Raw genomic sequence first — 22,744 nt, 5'->3', positions numbered from 1 at the left:
TGAAACAAGTGAGGAGCTTCCACACAGGCTGTTCTGGGATAGTTCCAGGGCAAGGAGAAGGGAACAGTCCAATTACTCCAGGTAGCTGTTTTGCTCAGCTCCTTCTGGACAGGGTCAGGGCTCCCAGGAGTATAGTGAGGGGGTAATGATGAGGTTTTGTGTGCTGTTCTCATGAAAGAGCAGATGATGAGGAGTCTTAAGTTGTGCTTTAGGAAACTAGCTAAGTGTACAGTGCTGGGAAAGCAGATACAGCAGGTGTTCTTTGAAAGCTCGTCATCGCTGTAAGAGTGGCACTGTTGCCCTGGACAGGAATGGAGGGGGGAAGGTGGTCATAATCACAAGTGTAGCCTGCAGTAGGTTAATGTCAAGAGCTAAACAGTCCAGGACAACTGTGAGGGTTCTTTTTTTACCACACTGAGTTATTGTTCAGTTTGTTTTTTATCTCATTATAGCAGTGATTTACAAAAAGTTCTTTCCCACCCTCCCAGCAACAATCCCTAACAGGGATTAGGATGATGAATACAATTAACACATAACAGAAGAGATGGTCACATTCTTTATTTTAAGTCTTTAGCCATCAGTAAAGTGAATGGGCAGAAAACAACCAACTGAGCAGACAAACCCACCTTCGCTGGTTATTTCCAAATATAAATAACTGTGGGAAAACTGAAATTGAGCCAAAATAGAAAAAGGGAGCTGGGAAATTTAAAAGACAAAAGTAAGCCTAGCTGCACTCCCTTTTCATGGTGTCAGTGAAGAGGAAGTACTATAACAAAAAGGAAGCTATGGTTACATTTGATCAGACATTTATTCCAACAGTAGGCATGGAATTGCACTTTCATGAAAATGCCAAAGCTGAATCGAGTCCAGTGCACTGGGGCATTGTGCGCACTTAGCTTGATTTCTGCTGCAGCTCCTTCATTCTGTTCAGGGCACTGCCAGCCTGAAACCACTCGATCTGCGACTCATTGAAGGTGTGGTTCAGCATGATTGTTTCTTGGCTCCCATTGGGATGCTTGATGATGCATTTCAGAGGCTAAAGGAAAAAGACAGTTTTATTTTCCCTTCTCTTTCAAGGGAGGTTAGCTGAAGCTTCTCACAGGAAAATTTCTACATGGTTTTAAAGGGATGAAAAGGGAAAACTGCAGCTTGGGGTGGATCTTAACATTAAAGTGAGGTTGCAGTTCCTTCTAGGGAACACTCATGCTCTTAAATGTTCTCTTAAACCACTGATTCTGACCTGCCCTGTATCTCCTAGCCCACCATCTCTCACCTGACTGGCAGGCTGCACTGCTCATCAATGCCAGTGCTGCCTCACAAGCACACAGCTCAGCACTGATCCCCATCAGTGGCACATCCCTGCCCCCAAGTGCATGACAAGACACCCAGACAGTTACCTTTCCAGGTGCAAAGTCTTTCAATCCCACAATGCTCAGCTTATCCACAGGATGAATCTTGTTATAGTCTGCTGGATCAGCAAAAGTGAGAGGCAGCAGACCTTGCTTCTTCAGATTGGTTTCTGTGGAGAACAAACCACCAACCACCCTTGTAACATTCCACTCCAGGGAAGCAGGATTACCTTCTGTCTGCCCTGTACTTCTCAGAGTACTATTCCAGCAGCAATTACTATCTTTGTAGCAAAAATCAGCATACCCGTTGCTTGTGGCATATCTAACTAGGTATGCAACAGGACTCCTGACAGGAGGGACCTTGCCATCTGTCAGCAGGGAGGTTTCATGCCTCTAGGTGTTGAGCCCTGGGCAAGGTATTAACACCACTTCCACTCAAACCAAACACATCCTGTTTACAAACACCTTAGGGGAAGCCTGACTCACCATGGATCCTGGCAAAGCTCTTGGTGATGATGACCCTTCCTCCCAAGTGACGTGGCTCCAGTGCTGCATGTTCCCGGCTTGATCCCTCACCATAGTTTTCATCCCCAATAACTGCCCATTTGACTCCCATTTTCTGTGAGAAAAGACACACGTTTACATTTGTACAGCCACTCAAGTGAGGAATTAACAATAAATACCCACCCACGTATCTAGTTTCAGCACTTCACTGACACTGCTATGCTATGACACCTTCTCCCACAAGACTCCCTTGGATTCTGAGAAAGGAGAGTAACAAAAGAATTTAGTGCTTCACAGCAGTTAGGCACTGCCATCCTTGCTGACAAGGGCTGAGAAGGATTGCTCTTGGGATCCAGAGCAAATCTTTTCCTTCCTTTTCCTGCCACCTCTCCTTTCATCATGCTATGCCAGACCAGTGTTTGCATGAGCCATGACCTCTGCTCTACTTCTGGAAGGGATATGGAAAATTTTAACCTCTCTCTACTGAAAGAGCCAATCAGAAACAACTGCCAAGTTGTCCAGAGGATAAAAGGACATTTCTTGAGATCTGAAGCCTGGTGTTAAAGAATAAAGAGGGTAAGACTATAATTTCTTTAAACATTAAACATTAGACTAGTCACAGGTGAACCATTCCAGGAGGAAAGATTTAGTTAGTCTGATGACACCCGTACTTTGTAAGGTGTGCAGAGCCTAAAGGAGTTCTTCCTCTTTCATCTATAATTTCTGGTCCCCTCTGAGTCATGAAATCCTCATCCCTCTTTCCCCTAGCAGGTAGGGACAATCTCCTACAGGAACTGCAATTAGAGAAAGTACCAAGAAAATGCCTCAATGCTGAATGAATTTGCAGCTCCCGTTACTTGAGAGCAGGAGGGTGAGATCCTTATTTTTGGCACAGAGTGCGCAAAGGGTAAACATCCTCTTAAAATAGATGTCTTAGGGGAACATCTTACCTTGTAGTAACGGGCTGTGTCTGGAACTGGGCCAAACTCCTGGGTTAATGCGTTCCGCACAGAGTTGGCTTTGCCGTTTTCGATGTTGATGGCACCAATGAGCAGGTTGTTGGAGATGTTGTCCAGATGGCCACGGAATTTAAGCCACGGTCCAGCTGCAGAAATATGATCAGTGGTGCATTTCCCTTTTACCTAAAGCATCGTAGAAGAGAAGAATGTCTCAGGATGGAGTAATGTACTTGACCCTTCCTCAACACTTTTAACTGTGAAGCATTAATTGGGAGGAGTTGTTGATACTCCAGAGGGCTCTGCAGCCCTTCAGAAAGACCTCAACAGGTTAGAAAGGTGGGCAGAGAACCATCTGAAGTTCAGCAAGGACAGGTTCAGGGTCCTGCACCTGGGAAAGAGTAGCTCCATGCACCAGCACAGGCTGAGGGCTGACCTGCCGGACAGCAGCTCTGTACAGAAAGACCTGGGGGTCCTGGTGGACAAGCTGTCCATGAGCCAGCAGTGAGTCCATGTGGCCAAGAAAGCCAATGGTATCTTGGGGTGCATTAGGAAGAGCATTGCCAGCTGGTCAAGGGAGGTGATCCTGTCCCTCAGCGCTAGTGAGGCCACCTCTGGAGTGCTGTATCCAGTTCTAGGCTCCCCAGTACAAGAGACACATGGAGTTCCTGGAGCAGGTTCAGGGGAGGGCGACAAAGGTGATAATAGGACTGGAGCATCTCCTGTTCAGCTTCAAGAAGAGACAGATGAGAGGGGTCCTCTCATTTACAGTATAAGTATCTGAAGGGAGGGTGTCAAGAGTGTGGAGCCAGGCTCTGCTCATTGGTGCCAAGCAATAGGACAAGAGGCAATGGGGCAGAAACTCAGACACAGGAAGTTCCATCTAAACCTGAAGAAGAACTTCTTTACTGTGCAGTTCCACACTGGAACAGATTGCCCAGAGAGGTTGTAGAGTCTCCCTCACTGGAGATATGGAGAACCATCTGGACACAATCCTGTGCCATGTGCTCTGGGATGACCCTGCTTGAGCAGGGAGGTTGAACCAAACGACCACTGTGGCCCTTTCCAACGTAACCCATTCTGTGATCATCGTATCTCTTTTTAAAGGCATAAGCCCCAGAAAAGCACATCAGTTACAGAATCAAGGCACTCTAAAGCAGAACACAGTTGTTATTCTGCATGCACTGTGTAAGAAGAACATCCCTTTTCCAAAGGGTAAATTACAAAAATTAGCTTAGCCGTGACATCTCCTGCTGTGTCCTCACTTCCCTCAGTAGCAGGTTGTTCAGGTACAAAAACCAATTAAGCTAAGCCCTTCCTGCTACAGCTCAGCCTCCCTGCTGAGGAACTTCAGCAAGATGCCAAGTGTTACCCTCTAAGTTTCCAAACTAAACATAAGCCTTCTCAGCTTGTAAGAACACAATTCCCAACCACAGATAATGGCCTTCCAACTGGTAAATTCTGAAGTGTTTATAAAGGAATTGCCAGTGTCAAAAACTTTTGCACAGCAGTCTGGCCCTTGAGAGTACCTCTAACCCTGTCACTGAGATCAGGAATGTTCCCAAAGGTCAGTTCATAAGGGATTGCATTTCAGAACCCCTTACCATATCAACTGAAGTTTTCATCTGTTAACTCACCTCAGGCAGTGAGGAGAAACCCATGTCTCCATTGAAAGACCAAAGTGCAATGTTTAACAAGTGTGAAGTAATTTCTCTTTCTATAAAGTGGGAAGAGAACATGCATACTGATGGATGAGAAGTTCCCAACGACCTCATTTCAGAAAAAATACATCTTAGAACAGTCAGTATTAGAGATGCTAATTAAAGAATCCATCCACCTTTCTACTGAAAGTTGTAAATGGGACAAATTCTGCAGTCTGCATGGTTTGGGCAGGATCGTATTACATGCTATAACAAGCTTGCTTTTGCATGGTACTAGCAAACTACTAGCCCAAAGGAGAAGAGTTGCTTGGTTATAACAGAAAGAAGTATCAGAAGGAAACACATGGAAGAAAGGAAGACCCTTGCTTCCCTTTCCATAACAACGCGGTTATAGGGGAGGGAATCGGGTATCTCAAAGACACATCCAAAGCTTCTAGCAGTTGCTGTGCAAAGCCCTGTTCAAGCAGACCTGTCATAGCTGATGTTCCCCCACTTTGCTTCTGACCTTGATGAGGATCAGCATGTCTTCTAGATCCTTGCCATCCCACTTATCAAAGGGCTCAAGAAGCTGGAGACGCTGGCTGGTGGGGCTCACATCCACGCGCTGCCCACTGCTATCCTTGGGAGGGTACTGATAGGTGTCCTGGCCTGGGTCAAACTCCTTCCAAAGAAGAAAGGAAAATCATCATCCTCAGCCACTCCCAACAGAACGTGAAGAACAAGCCAACATGGGAAACTGTGCCTATTCTAGCTCTACCACCATGTGTCAAGAAAGAGCTCAGTACATGTAAGCTTCCTGGGTGCAAATAAAAACACTGCTAGTGTCAGGTCTTCCCTCCCTCTGCCCCCAGACAGAGCAGTTACCAGCTTGGGCAGCTCATCTGCATCAGGTGCTTCTAGTTTAAACTTCTTCCCATCTGCTCCTGTCAAGTAATCTGTCTCAGGGTTAAATTTTAGAGTGCCAGCAATGGACAGGGCTGTGACAATCTGAAAGAAAAAAAAAATTACAAATTTAAAGGCATAATCTACCTCCCATCACTTAATCTGAAAGTCCTACATGTAAGTCTCAAAGCCACCAGCCAGGCTACTAATAAGGCACACGAGGCCTCCTCTGCAGGCACTCTGAACTATTCCACAGCCTCTCCTCTGGCTGTTTCTTACCTCTGGAGAAGTCACAAATGCATGAGTCTCTGGATTGGCATCATTGCGGCCTGTGAAATTCCGGTTGTAGGATGTAACTATTGTATTTTTCTCTCCTTTCTTGATGTCCTTCCTGTGAAAGAAGCAAACATGCTTATCAGATCCAAATGGAATACTGCTTCTAGATGTCTCACTGCTAGAATCTCCCAGCTTGGTTTTGGCAGCAATCACTATCTTAGAAACATGAGCTGGTACATGTTTTCCTCCCTTAAGCACAGACCCAAAATGAATGAATGCAAACCCAAGTCATACACTGATATTTGCATTAGTTTTCACAGCCCATGTTGTTCACAGTTGAACTGTCTAAACAATAACCAACTAAGCACATTGCCTTTGGATAGCCAATGGTCAGCCATGATAAAGCAACATAGGAATGTGCCTCCCACCCCTTCTATTGGGAATTATTCTCCCTGCCACTCCAATGACTCAAGTTGGACCAATTAATTTTTCATATTTTAAAAACTTCAGTTCACTCTCTCACAGACAAGGAATCTTTCTCCCCATTCTTTGCCTTCGACAAAAAGCCTCCAGAATGTGTGTCCATTCTGCAGCTTTAGTCACCTAAAGGCTCAATATAAATCTGCATTCCTTTTTGTCTCCTCCAGTATATACCAGACATCTATGGCCAGTTGGTTTTTAAGCATTCAATTACCACTGTGTTGTATTTACAGTCAAATCAGGCTTCACAAAGCATTCTGGGAGCTACAAGACACAAAGTTAGAGTGAGGTCCATCTTTCATTTTACCTGTCCCACTGGCCGATACATGGTCCACAAGCATTAGCAAGAACCATCCCTCCAACTTCTCGCAGGATTTTTGCCTGGGTGCAGAAAACAACTTTGTTACTGTAGAATGCCTTGGAGTGAGTTTCTGGGGTTGCTCTTTTGGGGGAAAAAGATGCTAACAGCAAGCACCAAGCCTGAGAAAAACTCCTTCCTTGTCTCAGTTTTGAGTCACTTTTTATAAATACATTGGGTTTGACCCCAGTAAGACTGTAAGTTAACATTGGGGCTGAGCACAGGATGATTTGCCATTCTCTGCCTTCTTCAACTTGAGCAATCCAGCAACCTACAGACATCTGACTGAAGGGCAGTGTCTGGTCTGATTAATATTCTATAGACTTCCTGTCCATGTAAGGAGAAAACAGGCAACAGTGCAGGCAAGCATGTGTGCCTGTTCAGTCTACTCAGCAAACAACTCAATTAATGGGGCAGCTGGTAAGGAAAGGTATGACTTGAAAGGTCATAGCTGGAAGAGCCATCAAGCATTGGCTGGACATATCCATATGTAAAGACTTGGTCCTCGCACTATGACAGCATCTAAAATTTACTAAATAGTAAATTTAATTAAAACAACATTTTCTGCACAGAAAAAACAAAGAAAGTAGGCAATGGTTCCTCAACAGAAGCACTCCTTTTAAAGCCAATATGACTTTTGCTCTAAGTTGGTCTAAATTGGGAGCCACCTTCTAACAAAAGGGCGTTCTCTCTTTATATACTGGGATAAAAGTGGATTGCAGTCCTTTGTCAGCCATGGCCATCTACAGAATCCCAGGGGCATGAAGCATCCCTTGCTATGCATACTGTTATCTCCTCAGGGCCTCAGATCCTGACAACAATCCTGAGCTTTGTTCAGTTCTAATCCTATTGTTACATGCCCTGGTAGTAAAGGTATCAGGTCAAAACACTGTCCAGATGATGGCAGGACCCACAGGCACAGTAGCACAAGACAAGTTACTACATCAGTAATTGTACCTCCAGCAATAAGTGAAGGTGAAGTTTAGGAGGTTTCCCTTAGTTCACTCTGGCCCCCCAAGTGCTGTCCTGAAGAATTTAACCCTTGCTGTTTGGAAGTGCAAAGAGCAGCCATACTCACATAACCATCTCTTTCAATGGTGGCACGGATCTGCTCTGACCCTGGTGTGATTGTGAACATGGATTTGCACTTCAATCCATGAGCGAGCGCCTGTTTTGCCACTGCTGCAGAGCGTCCCATGTCCTCATAGCTGGAGTTGGTGCAGCTGCCAATCAAGCCTGTGGTGTTTGACAGAAACAGGATGGTGGTTACTGCAGGCCTGGCACTTGGAAGATTCTTCCTGACCTGTCTCCCAGAAAAACAAACAAGGGACAACCACCTTTTCTGTCGATAAGGAATCTGAAAGGGTTTCAGGAACTAACACTGCCAAGCCTCCCAGCAACATACTGTAGTCACAAGCAATCCCTTGTCCAGCTCTGGAGGCTGCACAGTCAGAACACACTACCCAGTCACTAGTCTAATCTAACTAGGTTATTGTTTTACAAGACCCGAGTGTCACCTACTTGCACTTCGTTTAAGCAAATAACCAAAGAGAGGTATTGTTCCACAAAGACAGAAAAAGCTTCAAATCAAGACAGCAAGAAATGGAGGAAATGATGAAAACAAAACATCTTTGTTATAGTATGAAGACTGCATGACGACATGCTTTACCATCCTGACAGCATTCTGGTGCTAAGCAGCAAAATAAAAATTCTCTTTCAGTTACAGCTGCTGTAACTGTATCCTATTTGTAACACTATCATATAATACACTCCCACCTGGGATATGGCTTTACAATGCATTTCTGTTCTTTTCATTCCTTCCTTCACTCCACTAGCCACAGTTGAGAAGCCAGGCCACAAGTTACCATCCCAAAAGCAAGTACATAAATTTCCAAGCCTGCTTTTCAGGACAGCAAGCACTAACTTTACTACATCCCAAGAGTTCAACAGCCAACTGCTGGGAGTGCTGACAATCATACTCCTGACAAATCCATGCCACAGGCTTCCAATGAAAGCGATCATCAATGGGTTACATTCTAAAGTTTCAAAAATGGAGGAAAACCTGGTCTACCCCTTGAGATTAAAATCCCTCCTACCATCCTGGATCTCATCCTACACACTTGGCCCAATGTGGTCACTACATTTCCCAGAAAATTCTTATGGTCATGAAGAGATGATATGGCACCAAGGTCTAAGGACATACAGCAGCAGTGAAAAAACTGGATCCCAAGCTACGTGACCAACAGCATATCCCAAGACAACAATGTTTATGCCACAAGTACAAAGGCAGAGGAAAGAGCAAATGCTACCCACCAACTCTGATATCAACAGGCCAGCCCTCCTTTTCTGCCACAGCACCAATATCTGACACAGGGTGCGCCAGGTCTGGCGTGAAAGGTCCATTGATATGTGGTTTCAGCTTTAAGAAACAGTGACAAAGTCAGAAATCACAGTAAAAAAGAATAAGCCCAAAACACAGCAGCAAATCAATTGCTTTCAGAGCTCTATCTGAAAGTTGTTTAACTAGGATTCTCCTACACAAACACTGGAGCACAAGCTGTCAGTGAAGCAGACCTGAATGTATTTTAAATGTTCTAGCACAGAACCAGGGGTGTTGCATCAAACTCCCAGCTTGGTCCTTGTTCACACAAAGCAGAATCATGTCACAGCATTCAAGATGGCAAGAAGAAAGGAAGCCTTACCTCACTGAGGTTGATTTCTATCACCTGGTCATACTGACAACCAGAATCTGGTACCAAGTGTTGCTTGAATTCATCTGCTAGTGCAGCTATATCTGGAATAAAAATAAGGAAGATCTGAAAAATGCAGCAAATATGAGGGAGAAAAGAAAATCTAGAACAACTAAACACAGGGGGGTCCATTCAGGAATTCCCCAAGCACTTCATCTACTGACTCCCTGCTTGTAGCAGATGACCTACAGGACCACACAAGATCAAAACACACATCAGACAACACTGGAGGAGGATACAGCTCCCAGAATATATCTTCAGTTGAACCCATACTTCTACCTACTTCAATCCCCAAATCCTCTTACCAGCTCGCCCAGTCTTGCCCAAGTATTTCTTCATGCGTTCATTGTACGGGAAGATGGACGTGGTAGCTCCGATTTCAGCCCCCATGTTACAGATTGTTGCCATTCCTAGAGAAATGGGAGAAGAGACCATGGGGTCAAATGAGAAAGTCCAAGGTCACCCAATTCTCCAAAAGTCAGTACATGCAGAGAGATCAGGGCATCAGCCACAGAAACCTAAAGCCACAGCTGAGAGGACACTGACAACATAATGGCTGGGTCAGCCCCTTACATTTCTGATCAATACAGTGCCTGCAAACAGATTCTTGTGGAAATAATGAGACAAAAGTTACACTGACACCTGCAGACACCGGTATAACAAGGAACCACTGCAGTGTCTGCTATCTGCAATGAGTGTCATGTCCCTCCCTACTACCTTATTTATCTTTACTGGAGGAGCCAGACATTTGTGAGAAATTTAATGGACTGAATGAGATGCTTCCAGTGACAGAACACAGTAAGATATCCCAAATATTTGCTCACAGCACTGGGATCAACCATCCTTTTCAAGAACACAGCAATGAAGCTGTAGAAGGTCCTGTTTTACATTTAACAAGCTGGAAATAGATATAAATTTTCCTTGATTTCACAGAAGAAAAATCCCAAACTGCTGTTAGTTTGTAAAACCAAGTATTCCAAGTTGTAGCCAAGTCATGCAAATTGAGAGGTCCAGCTTGAAGGCTGCACTTCAAGTTAAAGGAAGACACACTTTTTCCCATTTGGTCCTAACTAGCATATTACAGAGAACTGCAATTTTTGCTAATTTAAATTCAGCACCCAATATCCACAATTATCTAGTATAAACTGCATGTTACAGACCACTTTCTGGTCTCAGAACTCTGATCTTCATTTAGCAGCTGTCACACATGCTCCCATTAATCTGTTTTTTTATTCACAGCCTATTTTAGGCTGAAATTAAAATGCATTCCTTTATTGCTGACATCTCCACCCTCTAAGTATACACTGGAATACATTCCCCCTTATTCTTATCCTGACACACCATCTTACAGGATTCCTCACAATTAACCATTCCATGTTCTCAAAATCACAAGGAGATTTAATGGAGAGGTCAATTTTTCACACAGAGGGAGTACTAGCTCATTACACCACTCTTCCAGTTTGCCACGTACAAACTGCTGGGCCAGGCTAAGGGACAACATTTAATACTTCTTGACTGGTTCCCCTCCCAGCCTCCACAGACAGCTCAACACCCAGCTCCACCAACAATCCACTCAGACAAGAGATCTGTGTTGACTTACCTGTGCAGGAGATTGAATCCACACCCGGCCCATGGTATTCAATGATGGCGCCTGTTCCACCCTTGACAGTGAGGATGCCAGCCACTTTCAGGATCACATCTTTAGGAGAAGTCCAGCCTGAGAGTTTTCCAGTCAGTTTTACACCAATAACCTGAGCAACATCAGTGAGGGAAAGAAAAATACTGATATCACTTCCTGTCAGAAAGGTTAACAATATATAGTTCTGTGGAGTATATTCCTGTCACACTGCAATGGTATCTGGTGCCTTATATACATAGCGCTTGAAAATCAACGCTCCTTACACATCATATATCTCACCCTTGGTATCAAAGCTTAGTATTCCTCCTGCTCCTACCTTTGGGCATTTGAGCTCCCAAGGGATTCCTGCCATGACATCCACAGCATCAGCTCCACCCACGCCGATGCAGATTCCCCCCAAGCCACCTCCGTTGGGGGTGTGTGAATCTGTGCCAATCAGCATAACCCCGGGGTAGGAGTAGTTCTCCAGAATGATCTGAAAATAAAAATTGATTGTTTGCTTGTTTTGTGGGAAAGGAGGGGGAAGACAGAAGAAAGAAACAAGAACAGGAGTTAGAACAGTTTGTATTTGCAGATTTCAGTAGGAAGAAAATAACAATCTGGATTGGATTGGAAAATCTCTTTTGTTTCAAACTCCTTGTGGAGGATGTAATGACAGAACAAGGTACCAAGTCTCAGCCCCAGGATCCTTGCTCATTCCAGGATAATAAAAAAAAAATCAGTAAACAATTTCCTCATTTTCCTTCAAATTTAGGCTTTTTCTAAGGTGCCACCTTTGTTTGGGCTCAAGAGTCTGCTCCATAATCTCCATACTCTTAACAGTTGAGCAAGTCAGTTAACTTATCCAATGCTAATGAGACCTTCCGTAGCCTTTGCGCTCCCGTAGTAGTAAAATACTGACAGGCTCCTCCAATTCATACTGCCAGCAAAAACTTAATTATGTAGAATAATTTCTCACCAAAACACCAAAATGCTGCCCTTCCTTTATTGCTGCTACAAGTTCCATGCAAGACTTTTCAACTATTAACAAAACTACAAAACCATTCTTCAAGGAAAAAATGAGATTTCTGTGGTAGCAACACTATAGAGAACTCAAGTTAATGAACTTCTCACTGCATGTGGGCCACACCAACACCAGAACAGCCTTTATGGGAAGCACAGAACTCACATGCATCACATAACAGCTTGAACAGAACTAAGGCAGTCTTTTACCAAAAGACCGAGGCTTTGCTTTCAGAACTTTCAGCTTTATATTCTTGTAGCCACATTACTGTACTTGTGTGAGAAAGGCCACTTTCAAGGCCCCACTCTGGCAGAGCTGTACTCTGAAGCTATACAACAGGACCAGTTTCCTCCAGCCAGAGAAAGTCAGCCACAAGAAGACCACAACCACAGCAGGGAGCTATGCTGCCGCGTGATAGATGTTACAAGTGGTTTCAGGACACAAATGACCCGAGGTGTTCCCATAACCTTTTGAAGAGTTCAGTCCATCTGTTGCGTCACACTAAGTTAAGGCAGCCTTAGTAACTAATTTTGTAGCTAAGAAAACATAGCAGAGAGCTCTTGACTGCACCTGGTCACAAGTTCCCTGCTGACAGGATGCTTACCAGTCATCCATTCTCCTCTCCACTCCTTTTACTTCATGCTGTTCTTCAACTTATGCTGCCTGAGACGCAGAGGAACAATGAAAAAATGACTACTGGACCCTCAAAGCAAACCAACCAGAAGCAAGTTAGGGACATCCTGACAGAGGTGTTGGTTTAAGGAAAAACAACAAAAAGCCTCATTAAGTGTTAAATTTTCTTGGGACTGTCATATTCTTTTTTAGATCCAAGTGTAATAACGAGAGAATCTCAGACTTGGAAACTGTTTTTGCATTTTATTCAAATTCACCTAGCAACTCCTTATGTGTTGCCACTCTTGAGTACTTGAAGTATGTCGCTCTGTTGTGTCCTCACATACTCTTCTGGGTTTTACAGAACTAAACACATACATAATAACCCTAAAAAAAGTATGTTCCTACGGCTGCTTTCCTTACCACCAAAAGCAATTCACATTAACCCTATGTTGCCAGCTTCATGGCCTCACCTGTCTCAATTGTACGAAGAGGAGCCAGCCCACAAGCAGTTAAGATATTTCAGGCTTCTGTGATTCACATGACATGCTGTTGGCACCACCTAATCACACATCAGGTTACAGTTTGACCAAAATAACCTTTAAAAAAAACCCACTGTTGGCAAGATAATTCAGAGAGAGCAAGTAAGAAACCTCGCCTGCCTCAAGCAAAACAAGTTTTTTCCCTAAACCGGTGAAATTCTCTAAGGGTTTGTACTTGAGCTCCCTCTCCACCCTAAGGTAAAAGACCCACTGCATGCTCAAAGACTGCAAACACACACACTTTACCTGGTGAATGATTCCTGACCCAGGTTTCCAGAATCCTACTCCATACTTGGCACCAGCCGTTGATAGAAAGTTGTACACCTCCTGGTTTATGTCCTATTCAGACAGAGAAGCACAGAGCATTAGTACCACATTTTGTTCTTCCATACATCAAAAGCTCATCCAAACATGTTCCCTTCTCTCACATGCCTGCTTGTAGCTTACTTCCAGTTTTGCAGCAGCTAGAGGAAGGTGCACATCATTTTTAAAACCAAAAGGTTAAGATCAAGCCTGTTTGACAGACAGTTGTAACAGGCCACTTAATTTCATCCCACTTGTAGCTCTACTGAAAGCATCTTTTTTTAGTTTCTAATTCCAAACAGCACAATTTAAGGAAAACCCTGCCAATAAGGCGTTCAAAAATGCTTTGCTTAATTTTCCTATTCTCAGGGGCTTTTTTAATGCCTGTTTCCTTCACTCATTCTAGCCCCTCCTTTCTTCTATACCAGGTGCTCTTTTTCCTATACAGATGATTTGGAGACATTTCAAATCCTTTAAATAAATATTCTGGCTTTATTTTTACAGATTAAGAAATGGAACTGGGAGTTGGTGAGTGTCATTTGTCATTCTAGCAATTCCCCTCTTTAAGATTCACACAATGCTGCCTTTCTTGCTGCACCGTCACCATTGCCGGTGGAGGTCACACCATGAAAATTGCTTGTGAAAAAAACCATGGTTGCCAAGGAAGTATGACACTATTATATCCTAACAGTTCTTGGCAGAAGAGTGCTGGAGTAGATAAGATAAGCGCTAGAAGGACAGAATTTCTTAAAGACTGTTCTCATGCAGCTATGCTTCAGAATAAAGGGAAAGGGGAAACGAGATAATTGAAGAATTGTCTCAGCACACATTTACTGAAGTTTCCCAAGAGGCAGCAGCAGCTCTTTAAGCCTCGTTTTCCACTGGGAGTTGGGTCACTTCACTCTGTTTATGCATCCCTCCCCCAGTAAATCCAAACTACCCTCTAGCCCGCCAGCATTCACTGTGTGCCAACTGGCAGCAGCAGAAGCCAGTCAGAAGAAGGCAGGACCTTTACTTGCTCTGCTCAGAGTGGATGGCAAAGAAGGGATTCAGCTCAATTCAGGGCTGCAGCAAATATAATTGCACCATTGAGAATAAATGCAGGAATAGGGGAAAGGGGAAAACAGGAGGTGAACTGGAAAAAATAAACTGTCTGATTTGGTTAAGTCTCAAACTGTTAATTGCACAACTCAGGACTGAGACAAGCAGAGCAAGAACTCCCCAAATCCCTCCTGAGTGGTGCAAGTTGCTTTATTGTGGCCCACTGAAGAAAGCCAAAAGCAGATATTCAACACCACAGGTTTCTGAGAATAGATGTGGACTAAAATCTTAAAGTACAGCTGACCCCTGTTGACTGTTTTTAAATTCTGGTATCAACATTCAAGATGCAATTCCACCTGGCTCTGACAGTGGACTTAGGCTAAGTCCACTTGGAGTAACAACATTTTCTTGGTAGATGCATTGTGGTATGTTGGCCAGAGGTAAATGTGTCTATATATTATAGAAGCTCATCTGGAGAGGAATAAGCACTAAAATAATTGAGTAGAAAAGTTTAAAATGGCAGTGAATCAACAGGTGGACAAACAACACCTTAAAATTCCCAAATAAAACCCAACATCCTCCATACTTCTACACACATTTACACTATACCTACGAGCCATGAAAGCTGCACATAATTCAGTTATCGCTCTTCAGATAATTACTAGCAAATGGTTTGGGAAAGTAACTACTTGCCCCCCCTTCCCCCCCCCCCCAGAATATACCAGTGCAATGCAGACATATGTTCATTAAGTTTTTCACACTGCCATACTGCAACATAGAGTGATCAGACTTCCTTTTTTTTTTTTCGCTTTGAAATAAATTTTTTCCCTCCTTTAGCTGAAATGTCTTCTCTCTCCAGAACACGTATGATCTGGGCTTCCATTACTAACACCTTAAGACTAGCTTTTCCCACAGTCATGGTCCTTTAAACCACGTAATGGATGAATCTGAGCTGAAAACCTCCCAAAAATCCATTTAGTCTGTTTCTTCGTTTCATCTGACCACCACAGACAATCTGTTACCATATCTGATTCCTGGCTGTCCTTCTGGGAAAAAATTTAAAATAAGCTCTTCCTTCAACTGGAAGGACATTTTCAAACAGACAGAAGTTAAGTCTCTGCAATAGTGACCTTGGCTCTTTTAAGATCCTTTTCACCACCTGACTGGGCCTCGATGAGGTGATCACAGTGGATGGTGGAAGGCACAGCCACTTTTGGCAGCCCGCTGCTGATGAACTGAAGCATTGCCATCTGAGCTGTGGCATCCTGCATGGCCACGCGGTCCGGCCGTAAGCGTAGATAGGTCTTGCCGCGCTCGATCTCCTGTTTTGCTGGGTCATCCAGGTGTCCATATACAATCTTCTCAGACAAGGTCAGAGGGCGGTCAAGCCTGGGGAGAGTAATTTTAGCATCTGCATCTTGTGTACTTCAACATTTGCCCTTTTAAGCATGTAACAGAATGCCTCTCTATATTGCTCAGACTGTTAAGACCTATTAGCACACAGAAACCTTCATGCTTTCTTAGAGCACTAAAATATCAACTTGGTTAAAACAAGAGTTCGGTTCACAAAGTTCAAAAACATATGAACTGATGTCATTTTATGCCTTCTTTTCTAATTTTCCTATACTGTAAAAGAAACATTGACTGCTCACTTCTTAAGTCATCCTTCAGGACAGCAAAAGTAGAGGTGAGACAGAGGTCAGACTCAATTCACAAATACCAGATCCCACAGCAAATACAACTAAGTGCAGTTTCGTGACCTCAGACCTTTCATCCAGTAGCTGTATCAGCTGAGGAATCTATTTATGTATGTAGCAAGATCTTCTGAGAAGTAACTAAATCAACACACCAACCTGAAATGAGAGCTACTACATTTAACAGGGGACACAAAGACTGAAAGACAAGTCATACAAACCACTGCCATAGCAAGTGGAGCAGGAATGACAAATTATCAAGCACACAAGCCTCTATCAGCAGATTAAGGTCACTATGTTTACATATGCTATGAATTCCTAGCCCTTTGTTCCATGCCTAGCACCTACAGCAGAACACAGTGCAAAGAAGAATTAGCCTATAACACCCATTGCCCACACGCTGCTGCCTCAGAAAGAAGCTAGGACCAATGTGAGGACTCCTCAACAAGGGTATTAAACAAAGAGGATGAAGCCCTTTCCAGCACCTCCTCTGTACTGGCCTGGTTCTCTGCATGTTGCAGCACTTCATCATACCCTTAACCCTTCCCACAGTGCCCCACCACTGTGAGGAGACATTACAACTCATGCTTCATTATATTTACAACTGCCTCTGTTCACTCCTGCTTTCACTGGTAAACACTCCTTGTGCCAGGGCCCCGTGACATTTTTTTCTTCCTCTCCTGCCACTGCAGAGCTCGATTCAATACAATGACCCCTCCCTTCTTCCCTTCTCCACTCTTACCTCTTACGGACAATGTTGATGTTCTTCTCCAGCTTTTCATAATTTATGTATTCATTAGGTTCAAAGTGGCTCATGGCCACCTTGGCCCGCTGGCACAGGACAGGAGCAACATGGTAGCGTCGTACCCCACTATTCAAGGCATGCTGAAAAAAGGAGAGTATTAGCACTGGAACTCTGCAGAGTGAATTTCTATAATACATCAATTGTTACAGAATCAAAAATGTTTTTCCATTTTTGTTCTGGCATTTTACAGACCAAGGAACAGAAAAACTGCATAGGTTTTTAAAGACACTCAAATACATTTCATATTATCTTAGCAGTGAGACACCATGGTATCCAGAACAGGTAGCATTTACTAAATTATTCTACATTTTCCTTTGTTGCTCCAGATGCCTTATGATTTCAAATGAGAAATCTGCTTTCAGGCAGTGCTGAACCAGTTTGCCATACTCCTGACACATCAGAATCATGGTGGAGAAGAACCACTGCTGCTTCTAAAGCAAAACTATCCTTAGGTTTGTATTTGCTTGCTGACACTGAGTTGACATAGAAGGACTGGTAGGTGACACAGCATGAGTCTGCGTGGACAGGCCTCTGTTCCACTGTCACACACTAAGTGTCCCTCCATACCACTACAGAACTTACTGAATTTCCACAAGGAGACTTTGGTGTAAAGGCCTAGTCTACAACGTAACACAGAGAAGGAGAAGCAATATGTGGAAAAAACACACCAGCTCCACCAGCCTGGCTGCACAGACCCCAGGTACTCTTTCCCTCACTCTCACAAAGGCACCCTCAACTTTCACCTCCAAAAAGCCTTGCACTTACCCTACAGGTGAGTTAACTGCACGACAGGTGAACTATACTGTGAGCTGAATGTATTAGCAGACATGCCAGGGTAAAAAATAAGCCCAAATTTCACTTGGCAACCTCCACAGTGAGACAGTTTCCTGGAACACAGGAGAAGGGCAGGCTATGGTGAGGCACCTTTACAGCAACTGACCTGAAAGAGCCAGGTCAGTGCCCAGGGCTAAAAGTTCTCACCAGCTATGGAAACTGAATCAGACAGCAGCCTCCACAAAAACTTCCAAGGATATGGCACATGCATTTCTTACACATTTTCAAAGTCTCACTCATCAGCACTAGAAGTCTGGAAACAGACTGAAAAAAAAAAAAAAAAGAGTTCAGAGTTCTTCCTCCTCCAGCACCACACCTTAATCCTGCTTTTTCTATACATCTGCTACTTCAGAGTTACAAAGCTTTGATAAGTACAGGTCAATAAATGTAGCAGTATTACATTAAACACCCCTCTTGCATGTGTGATTGTAAATATTCCTCATTCAGAACACAATCATTGTACCTACTACTGGTTTTTTTTCCTTACCACTGTCAAAAAAAACTAGTTAATTCCTTAAACCTGATCAAGCATTTTAATGTTTCCCTGCGAATATTTTTTCCAGCTTTCTTGTTACCAGCATTGAAAAGATTGCCTGAAATAATCACAATCAAAGAGACATCACCAATTTTTAGCGAAATCGCTTGTTTTATTGTCTTTTTGATAACACTTGTTAGTATCTTTTGCAACAAAAATTTTGGGAAAGGTAGGCAAGATCACACTACTCAGCGCACTAGCAATAAAGGTGCAGTCTGCATTTTTAACAAACTATCCCAAGCCATTATACAAAGAGCTTTTGGTAGAAGCAGTACAGACCTACAGCAGCTGCACACCACTGTCATAAAAGAATATCTGAGGAAAGTGAACCTGGTGGTAAAGAGGGCACTGCTCCTCCATGAGTGCATGGGAAACCCAGTCATCAAATTTCACTGTGCTGCTCTTTAACCTTAGAAATTCCAGAACTTATCACAGGTGTCAGACTTTAGATCTTTCCTTCTTCCACCAGCAAAAAAAACCCAAAACAACCACCCACCAAATCAAACACCACGCAGCTTCTCATTGTTTTCATATACTAGCCGGGCAAAGCTGTTCTTTATCTAGTAGCCACATAACCTTTATGTCTGCTTTGTTCTGGTCCTTTTTTTTTTTTTTACCTTACAAGATATTCACTGTTTTGTGAAAGTCTCCAACTGCTGGAGTGGCTGGAAAAAAAAAACAAACACTGAGCTATTTAATCACTGTTCATGGAAAAATAATCTTTCCCAGGCCACGAAATGTATTGTGGTTTAATGCAGTAATTTCTTCTTAATTCATCATAGAGAAGAACAGATATGCAAAAAAAAGTAACAGCAGAGGCTTCGTAGCATCTTAGTCTTGCCTGGGACCAAAGCTGATTAAAATAGAAATCCTAAGCAGGCTATTCCAAACAGAGGTACAACAAAATTTTTCAGACTAAATTCAGGTAAAATCTTTTCAGTTTAAACGTACAGGTCTATGGGTCTTTTCACTTCACAAAATGACACCAGGAAATGTAATATTTTTTTTAATACTATGTCAGTGTTCACCTGGTAATTGCAAAATCAGCAATACAAAATAGTTGAATCCTGCTGACCACAGCTTCAGGATACCAGAAGCAGGAAGACAGCATGTTTAAGGTGAAGGATTCTGTCTGGACCTGGAGAAATCTGGAAAACTGAAGGTCTGATTCTGTAATGGCTAATATGACCCAGGAAAAATAACTGCCTAGACCAATCAGCTTCAGCAGACTAGGGAATCATTTTTCTCTACATAAGAATTTTAAATAGCACCTATTAAAAAAGTGCCATCTTCATTTTACCAGGATGTAAACCTAATCTCATATTTCTGCTGGGAATTAACTTAATTCAATATTGTTGTTCTCATGTTGGCACCCAGCAAGTCTAAGTCTCTACCACCACTCATGACCAAGCATAAACTGCCTGGTTAAAAAGTCTGATTTCTCATCACAAAGAATCTACAGTACTCTACTCATCACACATGCCTATTCTCCATGCCTGTCCCTCTTCCATTGCATCCTCAGAAATGGGGTAGGCAGAACTGCAAGATTAAGGAAAAGTGACTGACAAGCCTGACAGTTCCCAGCTTCATTTCCTCTCACTCTTCTCTGAGAAAGAATGTACTAGTGCTTTGAGGGAGCTTCCATGGTGTTTTTTTACTAAGTAGTAAGAAGTGCCTTGAGCCCAACAGCCAAAGAAGTAGGCAGCCACCAATCTATAAATTTTCCCTTTTATCCAGGAACTGTTTATTTCCAGGAAGTCCAAACAACTGCCAAGTGACCTCCTCTCACCTGGCACTGAATCCCTTATTCCAGTTGAAGTGTCCTTGTTCAAATTTCAGTAAAAGGAATGGCAGTAATCATTACAGGGCTCCTAAACCTACTGGTATTTTATGAGGTGAAAAACTTCCTTAAAAGACAGAAAGTCTAATAAATGGGTCATTATTTCTGAAATCTCTGTATGCAAGCTAACACTGCTCTTTACAGATTTTAAGGCAGCTATCTTCCATTTAGCTCACTACAATGAATGTTCCAGATGCAAGGGGAGTCTGAATTCAGAAAATAACTTGCATTCTGGCAGCCAGTTAGGCAGACGAGCCCAGTAAGCAAAAGCTCATGTTCAGAAGAGTAGCAACTGTGTTATGTGCACTCCTATCTGGGAAATCTGTCCTAGAAATCTCAGCTGAGACCCAAAATACCATCTCTCCTCATCTTCCCTGATCTAAGAACACTGGCCAAGTTTTCAACACTCACCATGATTCAGCCTTAAAGGAAAAAAAAAAAGCAGTGTGGTATAATCAAATTGTAAATTCAGGCTCATTTTCTAGACCCACCTCTCAAAAGAGCAACCAAAATTATGGTTCTGAAGATCAGTTTAGCCCTGGCCAACATTTCTGCCAGATATACAAAGCTGCCCATCCATAATTTCACTACTTATCCAGAATGCCTTCAATAAACCCGATATTTCAGGCAGTTTAGAGCTTTACAGCCCTCCTTTTCAGTCAATCTTCAGCCAGTGTGGCTCAAAAAATGGAATGCTACTAAAAAGCATTATCTCAGGTAGGCAGAAAAGAGATCTTGACTCTCTGAGGCTATTAGAAGTATACTTTAAATAGGACAGTCAATCCAAATCAGGCTAATTCCAATTTATTACCCTCAGAGGCAAGCTTTCCCTGCAGTTCCAGTTCCAAAGCAGTTCCAGGATGGGAGGTAAACAGAACCAATAGTAGTAATATGTGCCATGGTCAATGCTGGCACTATCACAATGATTGACAAGATAATGCTCACATTCATTAATCTCTAGGCTGCTACACAGGGGTAAAAAAACTTGCCTCCTAAAGACATCACCTAGAGGCATCCTTGATTACCATCACAGATTTAGTCCTTCACAGGGGGGAAAAGAAATATGCACCCTGAGCCTGATAATAAATGACAACCTCCTGGAATACTAAATTCCCCATATCGACTGTGCCAGCACAGCCTTTGTTTTGCATCATATAATATTAATTTAATTGCTTGTTCTCATGCAATGTCACACCATAAAACAAGAACCAATTCATTACACACTAATAAAAGGTTTGCCTTCATTTTATGAGTAGTGATTTCTGTTCAAAGAACAAACTAAAAACTATTTAACAGCTAAGAACAAATATACCAACCTAACTGAAATGGTGCTATTCTGTAACTTTCATTTAAATTTAAAAACCCCTATACTTTTCTAAAACATCTACCTCTAAAGTAAGACAGTGATAACAAAACTGGAATTAAGATTCACAAAAGACTTTCAGAATACTAAAAACCAGCCAAATTCTTACTTCAGTTCCCTAAGAAAGGGGAACACATTGGCCAAGGTCACAAATGGCAAACTGAGAAGTTATGCTGCCTGCCTTTATCAAAGGGGAGCAAAGGCTTCCTTATCCTCTAGGAGCCCTAAACAGAAAATTGCACCTAGTATTTGCTTTACAGGCTTTAAAAGATCATGAAAACTTTATTAGTGAGTAGACACTAAACACAACGAAGTCTCAAGGAAGGCAATCTCTGTGGCAAGATCGTATTACTTGCAAAGGTGAGTTTTAGAGGTCATGACAGACAAGACCATACGAGTCACTACCACAGCCCCGAAAAAAAAGGCAATTTGTGTGCTTCTTCAGCCTTCCTAGCTCCCATTTATACAGAGATGTTGGCATTTTTGTCACCCAGGGGCCTCTGTTTGTATCAAAAGGAGAATTTTTGAAGCAAAGTTGCCAAAAGACGGCTCACTCACACAACAAGGAGTCACCTTGTGCTGCCGCACGCCCATAAGTGGAAGCAATAAAGGGAAAGAAAAATGCCTGCCCCGGGGAAAGACCTTTCATTTCACCATTCGGCCCGCGCCCTCGGTCTCTCTGCCCGGCTAGGCCCGGGGCTTTGACAATGACCCCAGCGCACCGCGGTGGGGTCCGGGCTGACGGGGGAGGCGGCGGCGCCGGGCCGCGTCCCCGCCGCCCCATTCACCTTGCACTCACCTTGACGGCCGGCCGGGCCCGGTGGCGGGAGACGCCGTGCCCCAGGGTCCGAGCAGCGGCCACGCCGCCGCCAAAGCCAAAGCCGCGGCCGCCCCACCATCGCCATGGAAACGGGGCGTGGGGCCGCACCGGGGACACGCTGACCTACACGCGGAGGCGGGACGGCCCGACCCCGAGGCTACGGACGAGCGGCCGCCCTCTCGGCCGCCCAGCGGGCAGCGATCTTGTCCCTACCGCAATGCCCGCCGCCCGTCCCGCCCGCTGCCTGCCCCGCCCGCTGCCGCCGCTCACCCTCAGCCGAGCCGCCAGCACGCAGTACGGCGCCATTTTGTTCACTGACAAAGATGGAGTCGCGCCGCGATGGCGTCACGCGGCCCTTTGACATCTCCGGCGCGCGCGCGGGGGCGTGACCGCGCGGGTCCTGGCAGGGAGACAGCCGCGACAGGGAGAGGATCGTCGGCTGCCACGTGGGGTTGTTCCGGTCGGGGAGAGGATAGAGATGGAGTGGCTTTAGGGGG

The 22,744-nt window shown here is 43.8% G+C and overlaps 1 protein-coding gene across 2 annotated transcripts; it reads right to left on the bottom strand.

Moving 5' to 3' along the window:
• Positions 1–538: 538 nt before the first annotated feature.
• Positions 539–22,663, bottom strand: ACO2 (aconitase 2). Of its 2 annotated transcripts, none has more exons than XM_062492229.1 (18): positions 22,518–22,663; positions 16,793–16,935; positions 15,487–15,745; positions 13,259–13,351; positions 11,172–11,330; positions 10,817–10,967; positions 9,522–9,626; positions 9,169–9,260; positions 8,780–8,885; positions 7,545–7,702; positions 6,416–6,489; positions 5,632–5,743; positions 5,335–5,457; positions 4,976–5,131; positions 2,804–2,995; positions 1,836–1,968; positions 1,398–1,519; positions 539–1,036 (listed from the first exon to the last, which is right to left on the bottom strand). In XM_062492229.1, exons 1-18 carry the CDS (start codon positions 22,551–22,553, stop codon positions 893–895), a joined length of 2,358 nt encoding a protein of 785 aa, XP_062348213.1. In that variant the 5' UTR covers positions 22,554–22,663; the 3' UTR covers positions 539–892. The 2 variants fall into 2 exon arrangements, with proteins under 2 accessions (XP_062348213.1, XP_062348215.1); XM_062492231.1 differs by lacking the exon at positions 22,518–22,663 and adding an exon at positions 17,621–18,145.
• Positions 22,664–22,744: the final 81 nt, after the last annotated feature.

The sequence above is a fragment of the Cinclus cinclus genome, chromosome 4, assembly GCF_963662255.1.
Source record: "Cinclus cinclus chromosome 4, bCinCin1.1, whole genome shotgun sequence".
Taxonomy (NCBI): domain Eukaryota; kingdom Metazoa; phylum Chordata; class Aves; order Passeriformes; family Cinclidae; genus Cinclus; species Cinclus cinclus.
The sequence above is the reverse complement of the archived record's forward strand: the minus strand, read 5'-3'. Positions and strand labels throughout refer to the sequence as shown.

Bases quoted from the DNA above. Each gene is read 5' to 3' on its own strand.
- ACO2 (XM_062492229.1), bottom strand. From the start codon at position 22,553: ATGGCGCCGTACTGCGTGCTGGCGGCTCGGCTGAGG. The intron at 15,746-16,792 runs GTAAGAGTGGAG...TACTCTCCCCAG, and splicing joins ATCAACATTGTCCGTAAGAG to GCTTGACCGCCCTCTGACCT. The intron at 10,968-11,171 runs GTAGGAGCAGGA...GATGTTGCTCAG, and splicing joins GGGAGCTCAAATGCCCAAAG to GTTATTGGTGTAAAACTGAC.